This window comes from Alligator sinensis, unplaced genomic scaffold, assembly GCF_000455745.1.
Source record: "Alligator sinensis unplaced genomic scaffold, ASM45574v1 scaffold442_1, whole genome shotgun sequence".
Classification (NCBI taxonomy): Eukaryota; Metazoa; Chordata; order Crocodylia; family Alligatoridae; genus Alligator; species Alligator sinensis.
The window spans coordinates 5337121-5362099 of NW_005841829.1; the positions used below are offsets into that span (position 1 = coordinate 5337121).

Genomic DNA, 24979 nt, shown 5'->3' on the forward strand with positions numbered 1-24979 from the left:
TGGGGCTGCTGCCACCACTGCTGCAACTGCTGGGGACCTGCTTGGCTTCCCCAGCATCCTGCTCGCTCTAGACAGCAAGTAGGGAAGCAGTGATGGTGGGGGCAGAGCTGCAGCTGGGTGGGAGCACAGAGCATGGGGCTGGCGGCAGTGTGGAGCCTGCACCCAGGGGGTGCGCAGCAGTGTGGGCCTCAGGTGGGCAGAGTGTGGGTGAGGGAGGGTGGGGGGTGTGGGGACTCCCCTCCCACACTCCTCCCATGGTGTGCAGCCCTGGCAGGCAGCAGCAGCAGCAGCAGCAGGTGGGGGTGCTCATGCCCAGCAGCAAGCAGCTCTGGCCAGTGCTCCACGCCAACCAAGCGCAGCCCCCACACTTACGCAGCAGGGGAGGGAAACCCCATTCACTAGAGCTGGCTGCCTTCTCTGCTCCTTGCACGGCAGAGAGCAGCAAAGGCAGCCAGCTCCAGCATAGGGGGCTTCTCTCTGGCACTGCATGAGTGTGGGGGCTCCATGTGCATGACAGGGAGCACCAAAGAAAGAAACAGCCTGGCAGGGGCTGTGCTTCTCACTGTGATGTGCAGCACTGGCTGGAGCTGTGCAATGCCCGACACCAGTGCCTGTGCCAGGCAAAATCACCCTAAGCACCTCTACCTGCTGCTGCACCATGGGGGGGAGTGTTGGGGGAGTCCCCACACCCCCCACCCTCCTTCAGAAGCCACAAATGCCGTACACCCACACACTGCTCCCACAACCCCCCACATATACACAACCCCCCAAATACCCTATGCCCCCCCCACACACAGCCACACCCTTCACAAACTCGGCTGCAGCAGGAAGTGCCAGCGGTGGGAAGGGGAGGGGCTGCTTTTGCCCTGTGCTGAGCAGCAGTTTCTCTCCCCATCACTGCTGCTCAGCCCAGATGGGCAAGCCTGGCATGGGCGTGGGGCAAAAGGGACCCCTCCCTCTCCAGCTGCTAGTGCTTCCTGCTGCAGCTACCTGGAGCCAGCACTGCTGCCCTGTGTCTGCTCTGCTGCCACTGCCTGTCCCATGGGGCAGCCCAGAAGTGGTGGTGACACAGAGGATACACAGGGCAGCCCCGCACAGGCTCTGGGTGGATGCACCTGGAAGCACTGGGAGAGGGACAGGGAGGAGCTGCTTTCCCCCTCCACTGAGTAGCAGTTTCTCTCCCACCTCTGCTGCTCAGCTTGGATGGGTGAACCTAGACCTGGCATGGGGTGTGCGGGGTTGGGGCTGCGTGCATTGGTCCCTGCCTGTACCATGGGGCTCGGACCAGTGGCAGCAGCAAAGGAGCTGCTGTGGCTGGGCTGCTGAGAAAGGCAGTCCCACCACAGAGCAGCCCCAGCCTTGCTGCACGCCCAGGGAGTGGCACCTTGGCCTGATGGGACTGAGGGACCTGCTGGGGCCAGACAAAGCCCCTCTGCAGGCCAGATCTGACCAGCCCGTGGTGTCTGGCCGTGCCCCTGCCTAGCCACTGGAGTGGCAAGGGTGGAGCAACCGTGATGGGACAGGGCTCTGGCCAGGAAGGGGCTTGCACTGCCAGACATTATGACGGACTGCTGTCCCCACCAAGGGCCCTGCCCCCTCCCACTGCAGTGGCCCATCAGGGGCACAGCCAGCCTGTAGGGCCCCTTGGTGGGGGCAGGAATGAGGTTATTATCCCTCCCTCTGTTGTTCCACAAAGGGGACAGCAGGGGCCTATTCCACCACAGGGAGTGAGCGCAGCAGTGACAGGGGAGGGCAGACCCAGCTGCCAGAAGTGGTAAAGGGGAGGCTAACCTCCCTCCCTGCCCCCTCTGCCTCAGGAGCCATGGTGCCCAGTACTGCAGCAGGAGGGGGGAGCAACGGGCAGACCTGGCTCTGGTTCCTGCTGGTCAGACAGGGAGGAAGGAATTAAACCCCACTCTGGCCAGTTCAGCCAAAACTGGCCATGCCACCCCCAGCACAGCTTCCCTGCAGCTGAGGGTGCCCTCTAGCACCCCTGGCTTCTGGCCTGAGCAACTGCAGGCATGTCCCCCCATGTCTATTCTGTTACAAACTGGTTAACTCTCTGCAGGTTATACTAACCTGCAAAGGTTGAGTCAATTCATGCTTTGGCTTTTTGAATGTCTGCTCCTAGCCTAAATGGGTATGCTGCTTTAACTGGCAGCATTGAAACTGTTATACTGGTTCACAGGTGCCTGTGCTGGTAATTTAACCCCTCATCTAATGTAGTATTAGACAAGGGTGCTCTAGGGCACAGAGCCTTAGGGAACCTGCATCCCATGTGGCTTTGCAGGGCTCAGCAAAGCCTCTGAAAACCTGTCTCCTCCCTGCACAGCCAGGCATGGGGGGAAGGGACTCCCCCATCCCATCTCCATCATGCGTGCCCCAGCTACTCATGTTGAAGTCTTTCCGGGAGCTGGGCTGGGCCCATGCAACAGGGTCCTCCCTTCCTCCTGCCCCCTGCACGAGCATCCTGACAGTAGCAGAGACTGCTGTGCCTGAAGCTGGGGGGTGGTTGGGAAATGGAGCCCCCCTGCCTTGCGGACCTGGCACAGCTACCCCTGCTGGGGTGTTAGGGGGAGCTGGACTGGGCTTGTGCAGTAGGAGGAGGGAGGTGGTCTCCCTTTCCCCTGCCCCCTGCTCAAGTATCTTGACAGCAGCAGAGGCTTGCTGCACTCAGACCTGGGTGGAGAGTGGGGGGTAGAAATGGAGCCTCCCTTCCTTGTGGGCCCAGTCCGGCTGCTCCTACTGTGGTTTTGAGGGGAGGCCTCCTGGGAGGCTGCTGGAGTGCCTCCACCTCTGGCTTCAGCCAGTGCAAGCAGGCTCTGAGCCTCCCCCACCCAAAAGGCAAACTCCGGTTGGGTTCAATAGCTTGCTAACTCATGGCATTTTGTGTAAGGCACCATAGTTAGAGTGCCTCCCTGGCAGGCTGCTGGAACTTCGGTACATACCCTCAGTAACTAATGGCATCACAACTGAGACAGTTATACCAGTATAAAAATGATGTGTAGACAGAAATATGTTAATCTGTATTGGAAAGATGGTTAAAGATGGAGTCTTTTAGTGGCTGTTGTAAAGGAAGCCATGATGTAGCATTAATTTTAATTTTAACTCAGTAGACTTACAGAAAAGAAACACTGTGAAAGCAACTCCTCAAGTTATAACAAAGTTCCACTATTTATCATTCTATCTGCATTTTGTGGTTAAGGAAACCCTCAAAGGACATACTTTCATGTTGGGAATAATTTAGACCTGTGCAATAAATAAGTAATTATGAAAGAGGCAAATCTACTGAGAATGGCAAACCCCATGAGAGTTTCTCTGTAGTGAATAGTAACAGATGTTCTCAGCAAGATTTGCCATGATATTCAGTACAACACTGCAGGTAAGAGAAACTAATACAAAGGAAAAGACACTAGTATGATTGGAATCAGATTAAGCTGAAGACATTCATCAGTCCTCCATGTGAAAATCTTATGTACAAAGCCTAAAACTGAACTCCAATTACAATCCTTGTGCTTCTTGTAAATTGGGACCATTATAATTATACTATTAAACAGACTATGTCATAATCCTGGAATTCTCTCCCTTTCCCTGTAGCTTTGGGAGTTCTTACATTGTGGTCTCTTTTTAAATACAGCAAAAATACGGAAAATGAAAGACACATTGTTTCTTGCTCCTACTAGAAGTCATTTTATAGGACTGACTTACAAAAATGTAAAATTAAAATATTACATCTGAAACACAGCCAGCTCTTAGCTCAGATGAAAAGCAGCAAGTGAATGTGCAAAGTACAAAGCAGTAGCAAGGGGCTATTTTTTGCCAAACATACATGCATTTTCAGGTTTTTTGTGTCCACCAATGCAAATATAACTCAGAGGTTCTGGAAGATGGCTTTCTAGATTACTTACAATCATCTGGATTCTGAGTGGTTCTGGAATAGATTTCATACCAAAAGAAAAAACAGGATTTATTCCTTTGGAAAAAGTTCAATATGACTTTATTTCAGTTTTGGCAGCAAGCAAGAGAGAGAGCATGCAGTAGCCTATTGTTCTGGCTTTCCTGGCTACTGAGTCTTGCTGCCACGACTCTATCTACATTTTATATTCGGCAATTATTGGTTACAAATAGAAATAACCTTAGGAGCAGGAACCAGAAGCCAGACCCTCTTCTCTGAGGTGTGCTATAAGTATAGGCCATACAGCCACACATCCTTTTTGTTTGTCTCATTCTAGCTCTGTAACTCTTGCCTTCTTGGCCACTCAGAGGCCTAGATTCAACAGGAGGGGTTGAGGATGCACTCACCTAGGATATTCTATAAGCTGGCAGTTACAACACACTCCTGGGCTAAGTACAGATAGCCAAAAAGCCTGAGATTGAATTGATTCAATCTTTGCAGGTTAGTCTAAGCTGCATAGATTGAACCAACAAGCAAGTGAACAGACATTCACTTTTGATTTCAGAAATTCAGCCACATACTTGCAGTGGCCCAGGCCAGAAGCTGGGGGGTGCTAGAGCACATGTCTCTGCTTGGCTGGAGTGGACAGCTTGGGCCAAAGCTAGCCTGTCCACCCTGTGGTGGGGGCAAGGGGATGGGGAAGATTTGTGGAGGAGGTGCAAAGCATCCTGGAATGCTAGAGGACTGTAAGTTAACCTGAATCTGGAGGGGATCCGGGACAGAAGTTCACAAAATTGATTTAACCTAAATTAGGTAAGTCTGATACTACATCCATCCAGGTTTATCTTAAACCAGTTTTGGCTATTTTGAAAGTGGTTTAAGTGCACCAAACTTCTTCTGTGTTGCATATTTGAACCAGTTTCCTATCACTTATAGTGGTTTATGTGGAATTTCTGTCCCTAGCCCTGGGGACTAATACATGCTACTTTAAACTTTCTCAGGGTGAGGAGGGTCTGGAAGCCAGGTCTCCCAACACTTGGGTACTTTGAACACTACGTAAAAAGTGGGCATTATCATTACCACAAATGCATTTAATGCTGTGGATGTGAATTAGCAATGCTTTGAGAACACCTCATAGCCTGGATCCCCCTGGGGATTTAAGCATCTCCCTAGCACCAAACAGGATTACAATAAAGTTGAGGAATCAGGCAAGATCAAACTGGATTACTTCTGTGCATGCTCAGAAGCCCACATCTGGGTGCCTAGGGAGCATAGCAGTCCAAATTAGAGGAACTGCCTGAGCTTAGATACCTGTTGAGTTTGGTGTCTTGTGGAGCAGAGCCAATTTGGGTTCAAGTTTTGACACTTAGGTGCCTAAATTCCACATAAGTACTATTAGGTACCTCTGAGACCAAGTTTGTTTTGGCCCTTAGGCCTTACTTTAAAATAGAGAATTTCAAAGTCAAGACAGAGAACTGGATTGAATTTAAGTAACTCAAAGCATATAAGTAGTGCTATCAAAGTCAATGTCACTATTTGTACAATTAAAGTTGGTATGTGCTTACCTTATTTTATTTATTTATTTTGGTATTAGCATACGAGTGGGCAAAACATGGCCTGTGGGCTAGATCTGGCCCACCCAGTGATTTTTTCTGGCCCACAGTGGGTCCCTTGGCCCCTGTAGCCCAGGTTCAGAGTGCAGCCTGGCCCATGGTGCATGTGGCCAGTCCTGCTGCTTTCAGATGTGCAGAGAGGCTGGGGGGTGTGCAGCAGCCAGACTCACTTCCCAGCAGCCCTGGAAATGGCAGCTCCTTCTAGCTGCTGCTGCTAACTTCTGCCACTACTGTCAGACCCAGTCCTACTACCTTGGCACCCCAGCCCATCCAGCCCACGCCAACTGCTGGGGACACTGGACAAAGTAGGTGGGTGGAGTCTCCATGGAGACCATCCCGGGACCCACACAGGCAGGGCAGATGGGATGGGACTATGGCATCTAGGAATGGGATGGGCAAGTGAGGCCTGGGATCAGGATTGGGAATGTGATTGCGGGGTGGTGACAGCACGAGGATGGGGCCCGGGGCAGAGACACAATCTGCTGCCCTTATGCCCCTGCAATGAATGCCGGTTCCATGGACAGGAGCATATAGGGAGCCTGCCTTGGGCCCTAGCCCTGTGCTGTCACTGCCTTGTGATCCTGATCCCAGCCCCGTTCACCTGCCCTGCTCCCAGACGCCCACTTGCAGCCCGATCCTAAGGCCGAGTGTGGGGCAAACCACTTAGGGAGTTTTGGTGAGCTGTTGGTGGGGGGCAGTGAAGGTGCAACAGCTCACCAAAACTCCCTAAATGGCCCTCCAGCCCAAATATTTGCCCACCCCTGTATTAGGGCCTTCACTTTTCTGTACCTCAGTTCTACAGGTCTAAAAATTTTCCCTGATCCATACAGGTGTGAAGGTTAAATTAAAAAACATCTTTCATACAATGGAGATAGAAGGTATATTGCATGCATTAACCCTAAAATGGATGAGAACAGTATTCTATTAACTTGTGGAACAGAAGTTCCACAAGGGTGGGCGGATGAGAACAGGATGGGTTTCAACACTGAAAAGTGCAGGGTACTGCACCTGGGGAGGAAGAACCAGCAGCATACCTACAGGCTGGGGAACTCCCTTCTCATCAGTACAGAGGCAGAAAAGGATCTTGGAGTCATTATTGATGCCAAAATGAACATGGGCTGACAGTGTCGGGAAGCGGTCCTTGTCATGCATCCACAGATGCATCTCAAACAGGTCCAAGGAGGTGATCCTCCCCCTCTATGCGACACTGGTCAGGCCGCAGCTGGAGTCCTGCGTCCAGTTCTGGGCGCCGCACTTCAGGAGGGATGTAGACAACATGGAGAGGGTCCAGAGGAGGGCCACCTGCTTGATCAGGGGCCAGCAGGGCAGGCCCTATGAGGAGAGGCTAAGGGACCTGAACCTGTTCAGCCTCCACAAGAGCAGGCTGAGGTGGGGATCTAGTGGCCGTTTACAAACTAGTTAGGAGGGACCAGCAGGCATTGGGGGAGTCCCTGTTCCCCCGAGCACTCCCAGGAGTGACAAGAAATAATGGTCACAAGCTGGCAGAGGGTAGATTCAGGCTAGATATCAGGAGGCGCTACTTGACTGTCAGGGTGGCTAGGATCTAGAACCAAATTCCAAGAGAAGTGATACTGGCTCCTACCCTGGGGGGCTTTAAGAGGAGGCTGGATGAACACCTTGCTGGGGTCGTTTGACCCCAGAACTCTTTCCTGCCATGGCAGAAGGTCAGACTTGATGATCTGCTCAGGCCACTTCCAACCCTACCAACTATGAAACAAACAACCTTATTGACTTGGAACAGAATATTCCATGTCATGACATATTTGACTAGTATTCAACTAAGATACCTGTCATTTTACATTGAGAGTGAGCGTAGGCAAGAGAGGGCAGATATTTGATTACTCACTTGAGAGTCAGGCTATTTAAAGTCTCTGACGTGGCATACTGTTTTGAGTTATATCCTATTTCCTAATATGAGTAACATGACAAGATGCTGTTCAAGATAGCAGATCACTCATCAACACTGCATAGTTAGTTTAGGTAGGTTTGCTTTTCCTCCACAGCTTTCTTGCTGATTATCCTATTACGTCTTTCACCAAGTCCGCTTCAAAGCTAACTCTCAAAAGGACACATATTAAATAGCCATTCCTCTCCCCCATATCACCATATATTGAACTAGAAAAGTCAGTCAGTCCTGTTGGCCTTGCAGCTTCTATAAAATAATCGCTTTGGTCAGGAAGATAAGGTATTTTAAAGGATCCACTTAACTCAATCCAAATTAGTATTAATAGAATAAATGATTCCTTTGATGTCTCAGCAAATAGGAACCGGTTCTGCATTTCCAGTAGAGTAAATATGCTAGTTTATCATCTAAAATGGAGACCACTACTCAAACATAAAGGTCTGGTTTATAGATTGGGCAACAATCTTTTCATGGTGCTTATAATGCTGTACTAGTCTAATGTGGCTATTCAGTGTGGAGATTAGAGGCAGCAAAATAAATTTCCCTATTTTAGATGCATGTTTTGGGCTGCAGTATGACCACTAGGTTGGAATACAACCACGGTTCTTTCGTGGTTCCTATATACAGGATTCTCATTTACCAGTTCCACAAATATATAGGTTCCTTGATGGTGCTCAGTTATATTTCTTAGAGAATAAGCCATTCTGCATGTGTCAAATGTAGAAATATGGCAGAAATTTGGTCACTCTATAAAACCAGTCATGGAGGGTCACCTCCAGGGTGTTGTCACCACCCCAAGTCTGGAACAGATGCACAGGGAGCAGGAGTGGGTAGGTGGAGCTTATTTCCTTGGTGGTGTGACTTTGGACCCTGGCACTAACGTGTAGATAATGTCAATACAAAAAACTTCTGGCATAGAGAGTGTGTGTAGCCACTTAGGATCATAGGAAAGTAGGGCTGGAAGGGACCTCACAAGGTCATCTAGTCCAGCCCACTGCTTAAGTCAGGATCATCCCTGGCTAAACCATGTCAGCCAAGTGTCTGTCTAACCTTCTCTTGAACACTTCCAAGGATGGAGGTTCTATATTTTCTCTATGTAGCCTGTTCCAGTGTTTGACAACCCACATAGTCAGAGAGTTCCTCCTAATCTCCAACCTAAATTTACCCTGCTGAAGCTTGAGGCCATTACTCTTATTCCTGTCCCCTACAGCCACAGAGAAAATCCCATCTTCATCTTCTCTGTAAGGATGAGATATTTGAAGACTGTTATCAAATCTCCCCTCAGTCTTTGTTTCTCCAGACTAAATACTTATAGTTCTTTCAGCCTTTCCTTATAAGTCTTGTCTCTTAAGCCCCTAATCATTTTGTTGCTCTGTGCTGGACTCTTTCCAAATTATCTACATGTTTCTGGAAGTGTGGGTCCCAAAACTGGACATAATACTCCAACTGAGGCCTCACCAATGCTGAACAGAACAAAAGAATCAGTTCCCTTCATTTGCAAGTGACATTCCTGTTAATACAACCCAATATACTATTGGCTTTTTTTTAAACTAAAGCATGCTCTTGGCTCATTTTCAGCTTATGGTTTACTGTAACCACCAAGTCCTTCTCTGCAGTACTGCAGCCTACTCAGTCATTCCCTAGTCTATATTTGTGTGTGCAATTATTCTGTCCCACATACAGGACTTTGTACTTGTCCTTGCTGAAGCTCATCTGACTGAGAGCAGGCCATTTTCCAGCCTATCCTTAATCTATAACTTAATCAGGTTTCTTCTTCATTCAAGACCACTGTGAGGCTTCCAAAGCAAGGTAGGACTCACTTGCGCCCTCTCCCAGCAAGTAGATATCATGCACAAAGATGATTTTAGAACTTGGATTTCAATCTCATCACCAAACTAGTTAAAAGTATACATCTGCCTTATGCCATTTCTCAGGGGAAATGATCTTGATTAACTAGGTTTCTACAGAGTTCTATATTTCAAGGAAAGATTTTTTGTGCTAGTTGGGCAATGAATCTCTCTAGAACAGAACTATGGTATGTAATGGTTTTCTGGTACTGTCTGGGCTACTGTCCACATAGGGAGCCCAGCTGAAATGACTGTAATAACACGACATTCTTATGAAACACTTCCCAGACTTTATCTAATAAGTTCTCACAACACTTCTCCAAAGAGCTGATATTAATAAGTCAATCTTAAAGGTGGGAACTAAAGCAGAAATTTTAAGAGGCAAGCTCAGAAGCTTATGGGGGAATGGTCAGGAACAGACAAATAATTAGACAACGTAGGAGTTCTGGGTTTGTGTTGCTATGTGCATGCATGCTTCTGGATAAACTGAAATACACTGAGGAGCAAAAATCAAGAATCAATCATGGTTTGTTCTTTTCAAATCCCCCTTCCAAAAAGTATGCTATACATCTTGCTGGTAATGTAGATTTGAAAGCTGGCTCTGCAAATAGATTTTGTTGGCAAGCTGTGCAATCCCCTTAATTAAATTTAGACATACCACACTGCAGTTTTTCTGACAGAAGCTTACCAATTTCATTTCATATTCATCTGAGCAACTTTCTGAATTTTAGCTTTTAGTCTACAATGTAAATTTAGGGGTGGCACTTCAATGGGAAAAGGATTTTAAAAGGATTTGACATAATCAACTCTCCAAGCTTAAACATATTACTTTACCTTTTGGTGATTTTCCTGCTATATTTAAGAGAATTAAAAACCCGCATCAAAACCACATATGTTCTTACCCCATAGAGCCATAAAGACAGAGAAGAAGACAGTTGCTGGGTTATCAAAGAGGTGACTTGCTCGAGCAGTGGCACAGGCAGAGCTCATTTTCCAGTAACTGCATGTTTTGTCACATAAAGGACACATGGTGATATTGTTTCTCTGGTCACACATCTCCATGCTGCAATAAAACAAATGCAAAGGTTGAGGTCAAGTCATTTTCCATCCTCCAATTGTCTCTTTTCATCAGTCATCTCATCTCTCCTCTACACGTTATGTGTCACTGAATGGATGTTCATTCTGAAAGACTGATGAATACCCATCTCTCTCCCTTTGATTACTTTACTTCTTAAATTACAGGAGGACCTAGAAGTCCCAGTCAAAATCAGGTCCTCGCTATGGCCCCAGGTCCAACTTCCATTCAGATCAAGTGTTAGAAGCAAATAATTGCCTATCTTAAATATAATGAATGAGTTAGTGCCTATCCTGAAATACTTATAATGTATATAGAGAAGTCATACAAGGGTATAGGAGAAAGGAAATATCCCCATTTTACATGTGGGACATTCAGGCACAGAGGGATTAAGTATATAACAGCTAAGAATTGCTCCCAGATCTCCTGAGATCCAATTTAGTGCCTCAATAGAACTGTTTCTCCTCTTTACTGTGCTCCAGACTATCTTCTAACTTTTCTTTTTTCTGGCACTGTGATATAAGAGATGTATGACCTTAGAGCAAGGCATTTGATGATAATTTTAGAAGCATGTTAAATGAAATTGGTTCAGTGTTTTTGGCTTTGTCCTGCACTCCAGTTAATGGGAAAGAGAGACCATCTATTAGTCTAGCCCTAAATTGCTGAATAGTATAAGAAAGTACCTGGGATCTATCATTATTATCACAATATATGTGAATCACAGCTCAATATTTTTAAAGGGACCTTAACCAAAATGCTAATTTTGTTCTTACAGTTATTTGTAGAGGTAATCACTAGCATTTGAAACTGACAGATTCAAGGGCTAATTCTCTAGTCTTACTTAACGCAGCTGGACACAATTGGTGGGGGTACATGCAAAATTTGCTTAACTTGTGCCAGCATACAGCATATATTGTAGCAGCCCCTTAGTTGCTCTGTGTAATTTATGACTGGCTGTCTTTGGTTCCCAGCAGCATTCTAGCACCTAGAGCAAAGAGACAGCGTCCCCTCAGAAAATCCTTATGTTGGGGGCTAGTTAGGGTTAGCAAAAGAACAGGTTTGCTGGCTTTCTACCACCAGAAGTTCTCTCCATTAGAGATGTCTTTTAGGCTAGGGACAGAAATTACACATGAAGTGATCAGAAACTGGTTCAAATCTGTAACACAACAGAAGTTCAGTGCAGGAAAACCACTTTCAAAATGGCCAGTACTGGTTTAAGTTAAACCTGGATGGATTTCTTATCAGACTTAACTGATTTCAGTTAATTGGTGTATTGAACTTCTGTCCAAGATCCCCTACCAATTCAAGTAAAGTCATAGGGCTCAGACAGAAGTGTAGCTCCCCGCTGTAACTGAGAATGCATTGCAGGAAGTGTTCTGAGTTACAATCCCCTGGAACAAACAGAAGTTCACCATTGGTTCTAGAGTTCTAGGGGGGAGGGGAATCTAGCAACAGCCCCTGTTCCCTGCTAGGCTGCAAAGTTTTCAGAACAGGATGGGTGAAAGGAAGTGGAGGGAGCTCATTCTAGTGGTTCCCCAGTCAGCACTGGAGGGTTGGGTAGGTGAATTGGAGCCCTCCACCTCAGGGGGGTTCCAATATATCTGCCCCACCTTCCAGTGGAGGCTGAAAACCTCCCAGACCGAACTCCCTCCATTGTCTTTCCCCACTCCCGTTCTGAAAACAGTGATAGGCTGGGAGGCAGCAGAGATGCAAGTTACAGAAGATGCTCTGTTCTGAAATGTATTCATCTGACCCCTCAATGAGAGGTCAGATTTTCACCTGATCAGCTATTTTTGAAGCTGTCTGCAGCTGTGCACTTGTGTTTGGTCATGGCTATAAACTGCTTTCTGTGGCCAGATTGGGGGAAAATTGTTACTTCTGTCAGTGCCCATGGACCCCCAGCATTCCAAGAGGCTTTGCACCTCCCCTGCAATCCCCCTCTTGCAGAGTGGATGAGTTAGCCTTGGCCCAAGCTGTCTGCTCTAGCCAAGCAGGGAGGTGTGCTCTAGTGCCCCCCCAGCTTCTGGCCTGGGCCACTGCAGACACGTGGCTGCATTTTTGGAATCAAAAGTGTATGTCTGTTCGCTTGCTTATCAGTTCAAGCTATACAGCTTAGACTAACCTATGAAGATTGAATTGATTCAGTCTCAGGCTTTTTGACTGTCTGTACTTAGCCCTACTGGTCAAGCTGTCTAAACCTTGTCAGTTACCGAACTGATACAAAGCCACCTGAGCAGACCAGTCTTTAGATATACAATTACTTAACCTGCAGTGTAGGTATCTTTATTTCTTGCCCATATCTAAATTCTACAGTTGATTATGTACTTGATCATAGAAGAAAAACTGGAGATGCAAAATGAGAGGTCTTTTTGAAAATTTATAATGAATAAATTATTACATTATTTAGTTACAATATAGTAGGGCCCTGTATTTTAGTGATTTGGCCACACTGTCTATTTTAGACCTATACATTCTTGTTTTGTCTCCATGTACAAAGTAGTTATGTATTATTTCAACAGGCAGTGTTAACATCCACCATTTGTGGAGTGATCTTGCTACACCAATGCAGTTTTGCTAGGGTTTTTTTACATTATTAAATAAATTGCTCTACAATTATGAAAAAAGACACCTACAACAAATCAGCCTGAATCATTATTTCAGAACAGTTCCTAGCAAGAGTTTGCTGACGGTTCTTAATTTTTTTTTATCACATCTAAACATTTTAGGTTTAAATTAACTAACAGAAACAGAAGTAATTGCAGGAATAAATATGAGGAAAGTACTAACAACATGCTAAACCATGCCCTCTTTTTTGTCTACAGGCTATTTTGGGTAATCTCTTTTTAACATATCTGTTTTCCAGGTTCTACTTTCTACATGCCATTTGTTTTGTACATATTTCAGCTTCCCATATTGGAAAATAACTCTTAGATGAATGTTTTGCCACGAATATTGTGAATATTTATGCCATATCAAGTAGACTGATAGCCCTGTACAACTAATCTTATTAATTAAATATTGCAGTGATTCTCAACCAGGGTGCCATGAGATTCTTTGAAGGTTGAGGAGATGGCTCAGATATGTAGGCAGGAAGCAGGTAGATGTAGGTTCAGGCTTGCCCCTGCCTGGCTGTTCCCCTGCCTGGCCGTTCCCCTGCCTGGCCCCTTTGCAAAAAAGGTAAGCACTGTAATAAATAAATTAGTTTTTGAAATGGGATGTGGTTGAATTCGTAAAGTTAAGGAAATGTGCCTTGAGTCTAATGAAGGGTACCTTGAGTCTAAAAAGGTTGAGAACCACTAATATATTGTATTGTAAAATAATAATTGGGTGTTAAAATGTTAGTATAGGTGAACACTGGTAACTCAAAACAATTTTCCTTCCTATATTCTGGACTTTGAGAACTCAAGTCTGAAACCTGCAGAACTCCAGTATTTAAGAGAAACAGAAAGCAGCCATATCTTCCCTGTTAGTGACTTCCTTGTTGTGAAGGAATCCTCATCACATTTACAGTACTCCTAGTAAAAGAACTAGGCTGGGGAAGGGGTGGAAGTGTGGCCAGAACACTATGTTCTGGCAGTTGTGAACGAGCAGATAGACCTTAGCCAGACAGAGTAGATTAATGAAGTCTATGAGACTGAGGCTGGCATAGAATGAGTCTCGGGATTGAGAAGCTGCAGGCAGCTTCCTGGCAACTTGGCTTGTGTTTTACCCAGTCCTGGACTGTAAAGGCAAAACACTTTTACATGTATGTAGCATTTTATTTGGGGTCTCTAGCTGCTTCAATCATAATGCAGAAGGAAAATCCACCATTCCATATAAAATTCTATAATAACCTTTATTTTTGTACTGTAAACTAATCATATTTATTAAGAAACATGACATTTTGGATGACAAATAAAACAAACCCCAGGAAACTAAACGCCTCTCATCATTCATCCCTAGATTGATATGACCTATTTCTGATCAAACATATGGAAGTTTTTTGATGCAGCCGAAATTATAACAGTTTGAGACTCATGAGCGAGGCTTTCTTAATTCTCCAAATGCTGAGAGAGGCATTTTAGATCTAATTTATACAAGATTTTTTGAAGGTTTAAGATCAATCATACCTTTATTACACTAGCTAAGAAAATTAACTGCTGCAAAACCTTTGCCAAATTATCAGATATGAGCACATTTATTCATTAAAGCCCAGATTCTGAAAACATGCACACGTTTAGGTTTACACATCTGAGTAATCACATTAGGTCAGATCCGTATAGCTCCCACTTTTGCCTTGGCTTGCCTTTGATGCCTAAAACTTAGCTGCCCCACTCCAGAAAGACGATAAAAAATTGGTAAAATTATGTACCTAGGATCCTTGTGAAATCCAGTTAGGTAGGAGACAGGTGCATTCAGAGTGCCCAAGCACTGAACAGAAAGGCACTTGCTACAGGTGAATAGGGAACAACAGGTGCAGCGGCATGTCTGAACCTCTACTCCTTCTTAGAGATAAGGTTTCTATTTTAATTGTTCACATTTGGTTCCTTTGTCATTTTGAGATTCAACTCAGCACCCAGTCTTTACTTTTGCATGAAGGGGTGAGCTAAATCTGGTGTCTCCCTGTGGCTCAGTAGCATAGTTCTTAGTGTGCTTGCCACTGATGTGGGTATGGCCAAGGATATTTCCAATTATTCTAGGCTTGTACTCTAACCACAAAGCTAGTAAGAGATCGATAGCATATCTTGTCCTGCCTCTTCCATTCTGTAATTAACTGCATAGTTGCTGTCAGTATCAAAATGTCAGCAGGTTTGCTCTCTAGCCATCTCAAGAACTGTAACTTAAACTACTTCATAGAACCCACCTAGCTTGCAACAGATTTTCGGCAGCAGCTAGGCACCAAAGCTGCTAACTCAGATTACTTTTGAGACCTAAATGGAGGTGCCTAATAAATTAGATTACCTAAGTGATTAAGCAGGACCACCCCCAACTAGATCATTCCAGTCAAGACTTTATTGATCCAGGCCTTACAAACCTTCAAGGATGGAGACTCCAACACCTCTCTAGGTAAACCCATTCCAGTGCTTCACCACCCTCCTAGGCAGGAAGTTTTTCTTCATACCCAACCTATTCAGTGAGAGTAACTACATGCATAAAGTTAAGTGACATGTGCAACTATATCATGGTCACCTGTGTGTGGAATTCTCTAACACAGAGGAACAAGGCTTGTATTAGAATTGTGTAAAAAAGATCATGTGACTGACACATAGAAATAGGGAAAACCATGGAAGACAACAGTGGAGATAGAACAGGGTTTGGATGCAACTTTGGGATGAAGGTCCATTGATTCTGTCACACTGTGCAAGTGAAGCAAAATGGTTATTACCTGTGTAAGCTAGGCAGTAGAAGATTTTACTGTCTGAATCCCATATATCATCAACAAAAACTCAAACTATTGATGTAATGATTTTAGTTACTTTCATATACACATATATCATTTTTTAAGGAAATCAGTGTGTATGCATGTGTATATGTGAACATTTTTGTTACCTTGGTATGTTCTGATCCACAGTTGCACAGCCATACAGGAATACAATAATCCCTACAATAGAAGCTGGAATGAGCATTTGTGTGTAAACTCCCAGCCAGGCAAAATACAGTCCGATCTTCTCTCCAAAATATTTTCTGAAATACATTGAGGAAAGAAGTGTGATATGTCTGCTATTTCTTAGAATATATCATAGCTAAAATTATAAATAACAGCCTGGCTGAACTTAAAAGTAAGGTCTGTCAACATCTTCAGTAGAACCAAACTTTTGCCTTTCTGTTGCATATACCAATACCTTCAAATTTTCTCTGAACAAATCACTCTAAACTTGTATTTTGCTCTCATCTTCTCTAAAGAGTTTATTCCATAGACTTTCAAATCTGAACAGCAACCGTGTTAATCAATGGTGATTAAGAATACGAAAAGTATGCATTCTTTTCTGAATCCAAATTTCTCACTGAATTGTGTTTTGAACATACTGGGAAGATATGGCCAACACTAGAAAAGTTAAGTAGTTTTCAAAAAAAATAATCTTTGCCTTCTCTTGTTGATCATACTAAACTGGTAACTCAGGGTATGGAGATATATATATATATGTATATATAAAAAATCAAGTTATCATGAGGTAAACTAAGATCTGAACTTAGTGTTAACTATTATTCCAGCATGCCCTCCCTTAACTGCATGTTAAGCCTTCCTTAGAGCTTAGAACTGCAGTAAATGCAAGGTAGACTGCAACCCAACTTCACTGCACCTTTTCCATAGGGTAGAAATGGACACATGGGCTGCTAGAGGATGCAAACAAGCATTTACCACACCCAGTCTAGATCTAGGTGTCTGACTTTAAGTTGCCTATACCTATACCGAGAGTGACACATGCAGCAGTTTTCTGCTGCCAGGAGTAGTGTAGGCAGCTGTTTGCTGCTCCTAGGAGCAGTGTGGGGAGCCTGATGCAAGTAACTCAGGCCGGGAGGAGGGGTAGATGGGATGGAGGGGGCTGGCAGGTCTACAGGGGAAAGGGGATTGGTGTGTCCACAGAGTGGAGCATCAGGAGGATAAGAATAGCTCAGTCAGGGACAACAGGGTGTGAACAGCACAGCCCCAGGGCAGATAGGCTTTCCTAGGGCTGCTCTGCAAATATGTACAGGTATTTGTGAGATCAAGTTAAGGCTTTCTTAGATTAACCCAATTTCACTCTAAGTTAGTGCACCTATTCATAAGGACTAATTTAGATCAGGTGCACCATTTTTGGGTGATTTAAGCTCTCTGCGTGCCTGTACAATTGGATCAATTAGATCAATTTAACTCTGGTTAGGGTGATGAAAATGTAACACCTGTACATACCCATAGTGTACAGGCCTTGCTGGAATACTGATTAATATAAACATTTGTTCAGTACTTATACAACTCATATAAAAGCTCTGGTACAGCACTGACCAAAGCAGACTTGAAGATTGACCTTGTGTGCATCAGGGCTTAAATTGGAAGATTAGGCTTAGATTAGCCCCCCAAAACAGTCAACTGATAAAACTGATTCTTAAGGCTGGTGCCAATGTCCAGGACACACAAGAAAATGACAGGACATACAAGAAGTAGGGAGATCTGGTAGAGATGTTGATGTTAGTTATATAGATGTCCAATACAAAGAGTTATTTTGATCATGTTAAAAAAAGGCCTGGAAACCTTTGGAATTTTGAATAAGGGATCACACTATACAAGGTGGGTCTGTGGTTTACCAACAGCATCCAAGGCTAACTTTGCAACCTGCTGGACATGAATGTTAATGAAGAGATGCTTTGCAATGAATAAACCAGAATGAACTTTTGCCACCAAACCAAGTCTATAGTCCTTCTTTGTATAACACTGGTGTCTCCAAGGGAACACATGACCTGCAGCAGCAGCAGCACAGACAACACTCTGACAAAGCACTCATATTCAGAAAGTTACACTGACCAAGAGAATGGAGGGCCACATAGTGCAGCAATTCACCCCACTTACACTGCAATCATTCATTCACATAGCTGCACTTGTAAATGCATCTTCCAGAAGAAATTACTTAAATGAGATGCTGTGATCATATAATTCACTAAAAATCTGCTTATCACATGAATTGGCCCTCTATCTAGTAGTCTAAGGCACCTGCCTCTATAATATTTTCAGGTAAGTATACAGGAACACTTTCCAAGCCTCGCAGTGTTCCACTTCATGTTGTTCTTAGATAATCAGCACATCTGGTGAGAGACCTAATAGTGTCCCCTCCCTAGCCAGTCCTGCTCACTCTCTGGGAGCATTGATTGTCTCTAAGAATAAGGGTTTTGCCTTTGTTCACCACCTCGCCACAGATAACTTTCCACTATCACAGTCCCATGGCACAGGAAGCCAAGTAGACCCTGTGGATATGATCAGGTCCTTTATCTGTACAAAGAAGCAATTTATGTTCATGGACACGAGATGTCCTTCATGGAATGCTCTTACCTCACCAGGTCAATTGGCTGATATTTATAAAAGACTCCATAGCTTGCCCATTCCTCAAACAGGAGCTGCAAAACAAATGAAAATGGAAGTTAACACTAAGGCCCCATATAAATGCTCAGTTTCTACCTTTGCTGATTTCCCATTTTTATCTGGTTTTGCCATTTTGTGGTTTCACATACCTCAATCCACCTGTATATACAGTCTGCATTAAGTATAAAAAACAAGCTTGAAGGTCTAGCACTCTGTGTACTACAATGATGAATGCTAGTGCATTAAAAGGCTTTTCAACAACAGGATTGATGGATAGATGTAAAGGGGAGATGATGGGGAGAGTAGCTCCAATTGTATGATTTGTAGCAAACCTTTAGCAGAATGGATGCGGATGTAAAGTATGACCGTTCTTTGAGTTATTAGGGAGAACAAACTAGAATAAACTGGCTTGCTGTTGCTGCACTAATATTTTGCTTCCGTAGAGGGGAAGTAGACAGAAGTGTCCAAGCAAATTGCATGTGAGAGCTTCTAACTTAAAACAGAATATAATGATCTTTGCTCACTATCTTTGGTCAGGATTTGGGCCAAAGACAATAAAAGGTCACCATTAGTGACTCACAGAATTAAATACTCACAAAATATATTCATCCAAGACCTTCATTTTACTACATTATTTACTTCATAAACAAGATAAATAGCACTTTTCAGCTTTGATTCTTCCTGATCCAGTCCAACTAATGGAGTGAACAAAGATATATGTTCTGGGCAATAAATTTATGGATACAATAAACTATGTTTATTAGCTACTTGGCATACTTCTTTACTCAAAATAACAGCTCTGATACAAAATTGCTATTGATTTCTGTAAAAGTTCTTTGCCAGAACAGGGAAGACAAAACCTGGTTTCAAAGATGTATTTGTGAATTTAGATATCCATTTTTGTTATTTCTCATTAGCTTGACATGGATATAAAACTAGATAGCAGCAATTCACCAAAGCATGTAGTAGCAATAAATGGAGTTGTTTAAACTGTTATTTATAAAATCCTTGCTGATTCTGCTGTTCTGTCATTTTTAAAAGCACAGGATAACTCTTGTCAAGAGATTTCTGTAAAGGCAACTTTTGGCAAGAAAAACCTAGAGTCTAGAACTGAATTAATTTAACCTGTGAGAAGTTTCAAATTCTGAAAAAAGCAAGATTATTCTTTAAGTTGGCCATTAACTAGAACTTTTCTCCCCTCTGTCTTTAGTTTAAAATACCATACACTGCTGCATATACATATTGTAACTGCTGTCAGTAATAAAGGGAAAAGTATTTGATTTGCAGTAACAACAACCTTTAACATTTAAAACTACACTCCATTTAGAAGGATATGTTTTTAGTGTTAATTGTGGAAAAGTCATCTGCTTAATAAGGTTGGGAGGCTTCCCAGCTGTATGAATTATGTTTGCGCCAACAACTTTTAAACTACTGTAGACTCACGTTCATAGCAAAGAAAACCAGACATGTGCAAATGTAGTACTTGTAGCCCAATTTATATACGGTTGAACTGAACAAACTTCCGTTATATTTGGAAGCACTTTATTCAGATGCAGAGTGGATCAATTTAAGTCAACGTTATTTAAATTAGCAATTTTAATCATGAAATAAATCACTAAACGGAAAGCCTCCTTTTACATGACTGGATTTTCAATAACTTTTCTATTTCTCTTTAGTTATTTTCTAAAGACAGGTGTATTTTCACTGGTTGATAGAACCCATTATTATATATATATTTGCAACCAGAGATTTTCCATCATTTTTGGTACATCTTTTTACTACTTAGGAAAGAACACTATAACTATATACCATTTAAGCAATTACATAGTATAATATTTATTTTCAGAATCTTATTATTGTTATAGTTGTCTACGTTAATGAAATGGTGAATGATATGCAGCTTACAAGGCACTACAGGATTGAACCTCTAATACAGTAAATGGTCTAAAAAATAAACATCCCCTTGCTCCCTCCACTTCAATTATTTCTTTATCTAGAAAAGCATAAATCCTGTAACACAGAATTTTCATAGAGGCTCTTTTATTCAGGATATTTATATTTACTGAAATGTTTTATGAAATTATTAATTTAAACCTTAATATATTTGCATTTAATTCATACTTTAAACAAGTTTATCTTTTGAAAATGAAAAATGATTAGAACTTAAACAACACAAAAATCAGATTAAAACAAATAATAGATGTTTATAAACCCTGTTGAGATAACTACTCCTACTCTAACCCAGTGGTGCTTCTCGTAATGGACTCCAGTGTAGAAAGTGCAACTTAAAGCACTAGCTTTTGAATAAAGGCAGCTTTCTGTTTGCTAACAGAGTATGTATAAACATACTCACTTTAGCATTGGTAGAAGATTTCCACCTCATCCTTATTATAGAATATTTCAACTTTTAGTTGAAGAGGAAAGGATATTTGCTCTCAAGCAAAAATATTTTAGTTTACCTTTTTTTGGCTAAATTTTCACTTTTTGTTCAGAGTACACACATGTTTTATGATTTTTTCATTCACTGAAAATCTAGTTTTCCACTAGAAAAAAGAAGTTTTAATGGATTTTTTCCCCCCAACCCTACAGTATGCAAAGTTCTACAGGGCCAGATTCTGCTCTCTTTCATCATCTGCAATTTCCATTGAAGTCAATTGTAATTTTATATGAAAATAAATTAAATAATGCAGCTCTGAGAAATTGTAAAATATAGCCCCAGGATGAGGTTTCAAAAAGTGCTTAAGAGACTTAAGAGGATAAATCCTATTGATTTCTTAATGAGATTTATGCTCCCAAATTGTTTGACTTATTTAGAAATCCCACCCATGAAAAAAACCCCCAAAAAATCAAAAGCTGAGAGGGAACTAAGTGAACTAACTGGAAAAAAAAAGTGTCAGAGAAAAAAGCAACAGTGATAGACATTATGCTTCTACAAAGGAAAAGATCATACTTTACAGTATTTCCCTGCTAACACTACTTGGACCTGGGGTCTAAGCAGCTGGGAGGGAGACCAAGCTGCGTACTCACTTACTGTATTATTCTGATTATAAATTGACCTTTTTCCCCCTCAAAGAGAACAATTAAAAAATAAACCTTGATTTATACTTAATGTTGACCTATAATTGCAATGATATACTATTTTGCCTTACCATGGTATGCAGTGAAAAAATGGGCATGACCCCTAATTCCTGGCTGATAAGACAATACTGGCCAATAGCGAACTACTATCCTGATCTTGAGTAAGGAATATACAAGGAAGATACGACTTAGATGTGTGTCTCCATATACCAATGCCATCCTTCCTCCCACAGGATTCTATACCTATACAGTGCAATTTACACATCAACTTTACCAAAAGCAGGTCTTAAAGTCAACACCTCACTCTGAAGTAATAACTATACAAATTATGCAAAGCATTAACTTACACTGGTTCATAGAAGGAGAAGAAGAATTAAATCAGGAAATTTAATGCCCTTTTAACTATTAACTAATTAATTCAACAATAGACTTTTAACTTTGTATAGCTTTAAGACACAAGAAGAGCTCTAAAACTAATTACCCTCAGGTATAGATAAACCAAATTCATTAAATTTGGCCAAGTAAGAATAAATCACAACAGGGTGGTATTTCATAAAGTCATTATGAATCACTTAATGAATGAGTCATAATGAGTCATCATTTGTATTACTTTATGATGAAAGTTAGCATATCTCAGTCTCCTACATTCCTCCAATGAAATCCAAAAAACAAACAAACCCTGGAAGGCACATGGGCAAACTGATGGCACAATAATGTTCACAAACACTCCTGCTTTTAGCACCCTATCACAGAAGATTACACAATGGAGACTGTTCTTTAAAGAGTTTAACAGTTCTCTCAGGGAATTATTACTAAAGCCCTTCAAAATCTAAATGCTAGGATACACCTTCATGCAAATAAATTAAAACCATTTATAATAAATATATATTTTATTTTGATAAAAACACCTAGGTAGAAAATACTAAACTGACTGCACATTCTCCTCTGTGTAAGCCAAATCAATCAATATTTTAAACATTTGAATACAACAGTCATAACACATCTGTTTTAGATACTGAAGACTGAAAGTCATTTATTCTTCAGTGTCATTCTTACAAATTTACTCTTTAGATCTTGTTTTTTAATTTATTTGTAGCATTTTTTAGCCAAAAGTTTTATTAATTTGTCTTTGTGAACTATGGGTCAAATTATCAAAAGTGATCAGTAATTTTGGGCACCTCCATTTTTAGATGCAGAAGTGGAGACTTAATAAACAGACTTTATTTTAATTAAGCAAGTGATATGTACTTTTTAAAAACTAGTCCTTTTTAGGTCACCTATGCTGAGCACCAAAAAATCCAATGTATCCAAATTACTTGACACTTTTGGAAATAAACTAATTTAAATTTATATTAAGATACTTAATAGGGTCTTCATACAATTTAGCAGGTAGATACTCAATTTAAAAGATTTTGTGGATATTTTTTTTTTAGTTTTGGAAAATACTCCAAACTTTAAGATGGATTGATCAACATTTGCAGTTAGTACCCACAGAAACTATTTCATGTTTCCTCTGTTTATCAGCCTGGCATTCAAATTGTAGCTTCAAAAAATGATCATGAAAAATAAGTGCACTGCCTCTAAATATTTACCTTCATTGCTTTTTTTCAAATCTCCTTTACTTTGTGATAAACAAAGACAGAAGGACTGGGCCAGTATTAAATTTGATTTGCGAAAGATTCAAGAGTATAAAGGCTTGCCAAAAAAACTATTTGGAGAAACAAGAATCAGACAAGGTAAATATTTCAGAATATATACAGTGAACTTGAGAAATAAATGAACCTTGGAAAGATATTAATAAAGAAGCTAATCTGAAGGCTTTGAGGAAATTTAATCTTTCCTTCGGCTTTTGTTTGACGAACCTGTTCTTCAGTAACAAAGAAACACATATATACTATTTTAACTATAAGTATCTGGTGACAGGAAAACAATATAGAAAGGTGTTCATGGGAATGGAAATCAGGAACTTGAGCCTGAATCCTGATCCTGCCACTAACAATTGTATGCAGCCTTGTTAAATCACTTATATCTAACTTTCCAAAAATGCCCTTTGAGGTTGTGTTTCTCAGAAATAGACAGATATACCGTAATACAAGTAGGGTCTACCTTGCTTGCTCATGGGGGCACTCGTCTGCTAAGTACTATTTGTCCATCTAACTTCTTTATTGCCTGCCATGCTTCTGAGGGCTGTTGGAAAGTCACTTACCCAAAGGCTTTTTCTCTACCCCTCTGGCTACTCATCTTATGCAGCCAGCTGTCCTAAATACCTCCTTTAGTGTCCACCATTTTGCTTTGGGGCTTAGGTTATTTACCATAATGGTGGCCCCAGATCTAACCTCTGGCTAGGTCCTATCCTGTGTGGCAGTATTCACATATACCCTTTTTGATGCCCCAACGGTCTGGGCACCTCCCTATCCTTCTTCAGCTGATCAACAGTTAATCAGTGGGGCCCACAGCTTTTTTTTCTTGCTCTTCCATGAGATGCAGTTCATGTTTTCATGTTGATTTCTGCATCGGTGATTTACAACAAACTTATAAGGTTGTAGGGTAAGATACCAGTGAATAAGGCATGGCCTTTCATTTGTTGGAGCCATTTTAGTGGGGTATGGTCGGACACCATGGGAAACCTCCTTCCTAGTAGGTAGTACTGCAGGGCCTCCATGAACCATTAGAAGGACTGGACATTCCCTCTCTATCATTGCATATGCCCATTTATGATTGTGTAGCTTGCAACTGGTATAGGCCACTGGAACTTCATCATCCCCTTGTCTTTGTGATAGCACAGCTCTGATGGCAATGTTGGATCCATCAGTCTGTATCATGAAGGGTTTTTTGAAATTTGGAGCATATACCAGTGGCTGTGAACGAAAGGCTTCTTTCACCTGATGGAAGGCCCTGTGCACTTCTAATACCCGATTCATTAGCCTTTGAAACATTGCTCCTGTACTGCATAGCCTGACCAAGTCCTCTGGTCACAAATCCAAACCAAACAAAAAAAAAAATCACAAGCCAGGTGCTTCATAAGAAGACAAGTAGTCTCCCTCCTTGGGTAAATGCTGCACACAGGCCTTACCTGCTTAGGAGTGTTCACCCCTGCTTCTCTGGGTGGCTTGTGTGCCTGCCCATCTCCAGCAGTGACTGCACTCTCAAGAGCTCCTCTCCCCACTGCAGGCTCCCCTTGGTCCTGGCTAGGCTTAAATCCCCCTGCCTAATCTGGCCATATGACTGGGTCTGCTGCACCCAGTGACCAGGTGCAGCCAGTTGCTCATTAGCTTCATCCATCCTGGACTCAGTTCACTTGCACTACTTTTCTTAACTGCCTACCCTCTCAAGTCCCACTAGTAATAGGGGCAGGGGTTCCCTGTTACACATACCAGTATATATTGTTAAAAGGATGGCAAGGGACTTACTGCTTTTGAGAGTGTCAGCTGATCTGGTGTAACAGTCTTACCTCTCTGCTCCTATGCTGCTGCTAAATGAAATAAAAACTGAAATAATTTAGGCCTGAATCACAC

At 42.3% G+C, this 24979-nt stretch overlaps 1 protein-coding gene across 5 annotated transcripts in view; it reads right to left on the bottom strand.

Moving 5' to 3' along the window:
• ANO1 (anoctamin 1) overlaps positions 1–24979 on the bottom strand; it is a 138674-nt gene that overhangs the window by 30945 nt on the left and 82750 nt on the right. For all 5 annotated transcript variants that reach the window (XM_025198219.1, XM_014518052.2, XM_025198265.1 and 2 more), the window contains 3 exons: positions 18357–18421; positions 15884–16018; positions 10182–10342 (listed from right to left, as the gene is read on the bottom strand). In XM_025198219.1, the coding sequence (XP_025054004.1) occupies positions 10182–10342; positions 15884–16018; positions 18357–18421 (361 nt within the window). The remainder of the gene's footprint in view (positions 1–10181; positions 10343–15883; positions 16019–18356; positions 18422–24979) is intronic.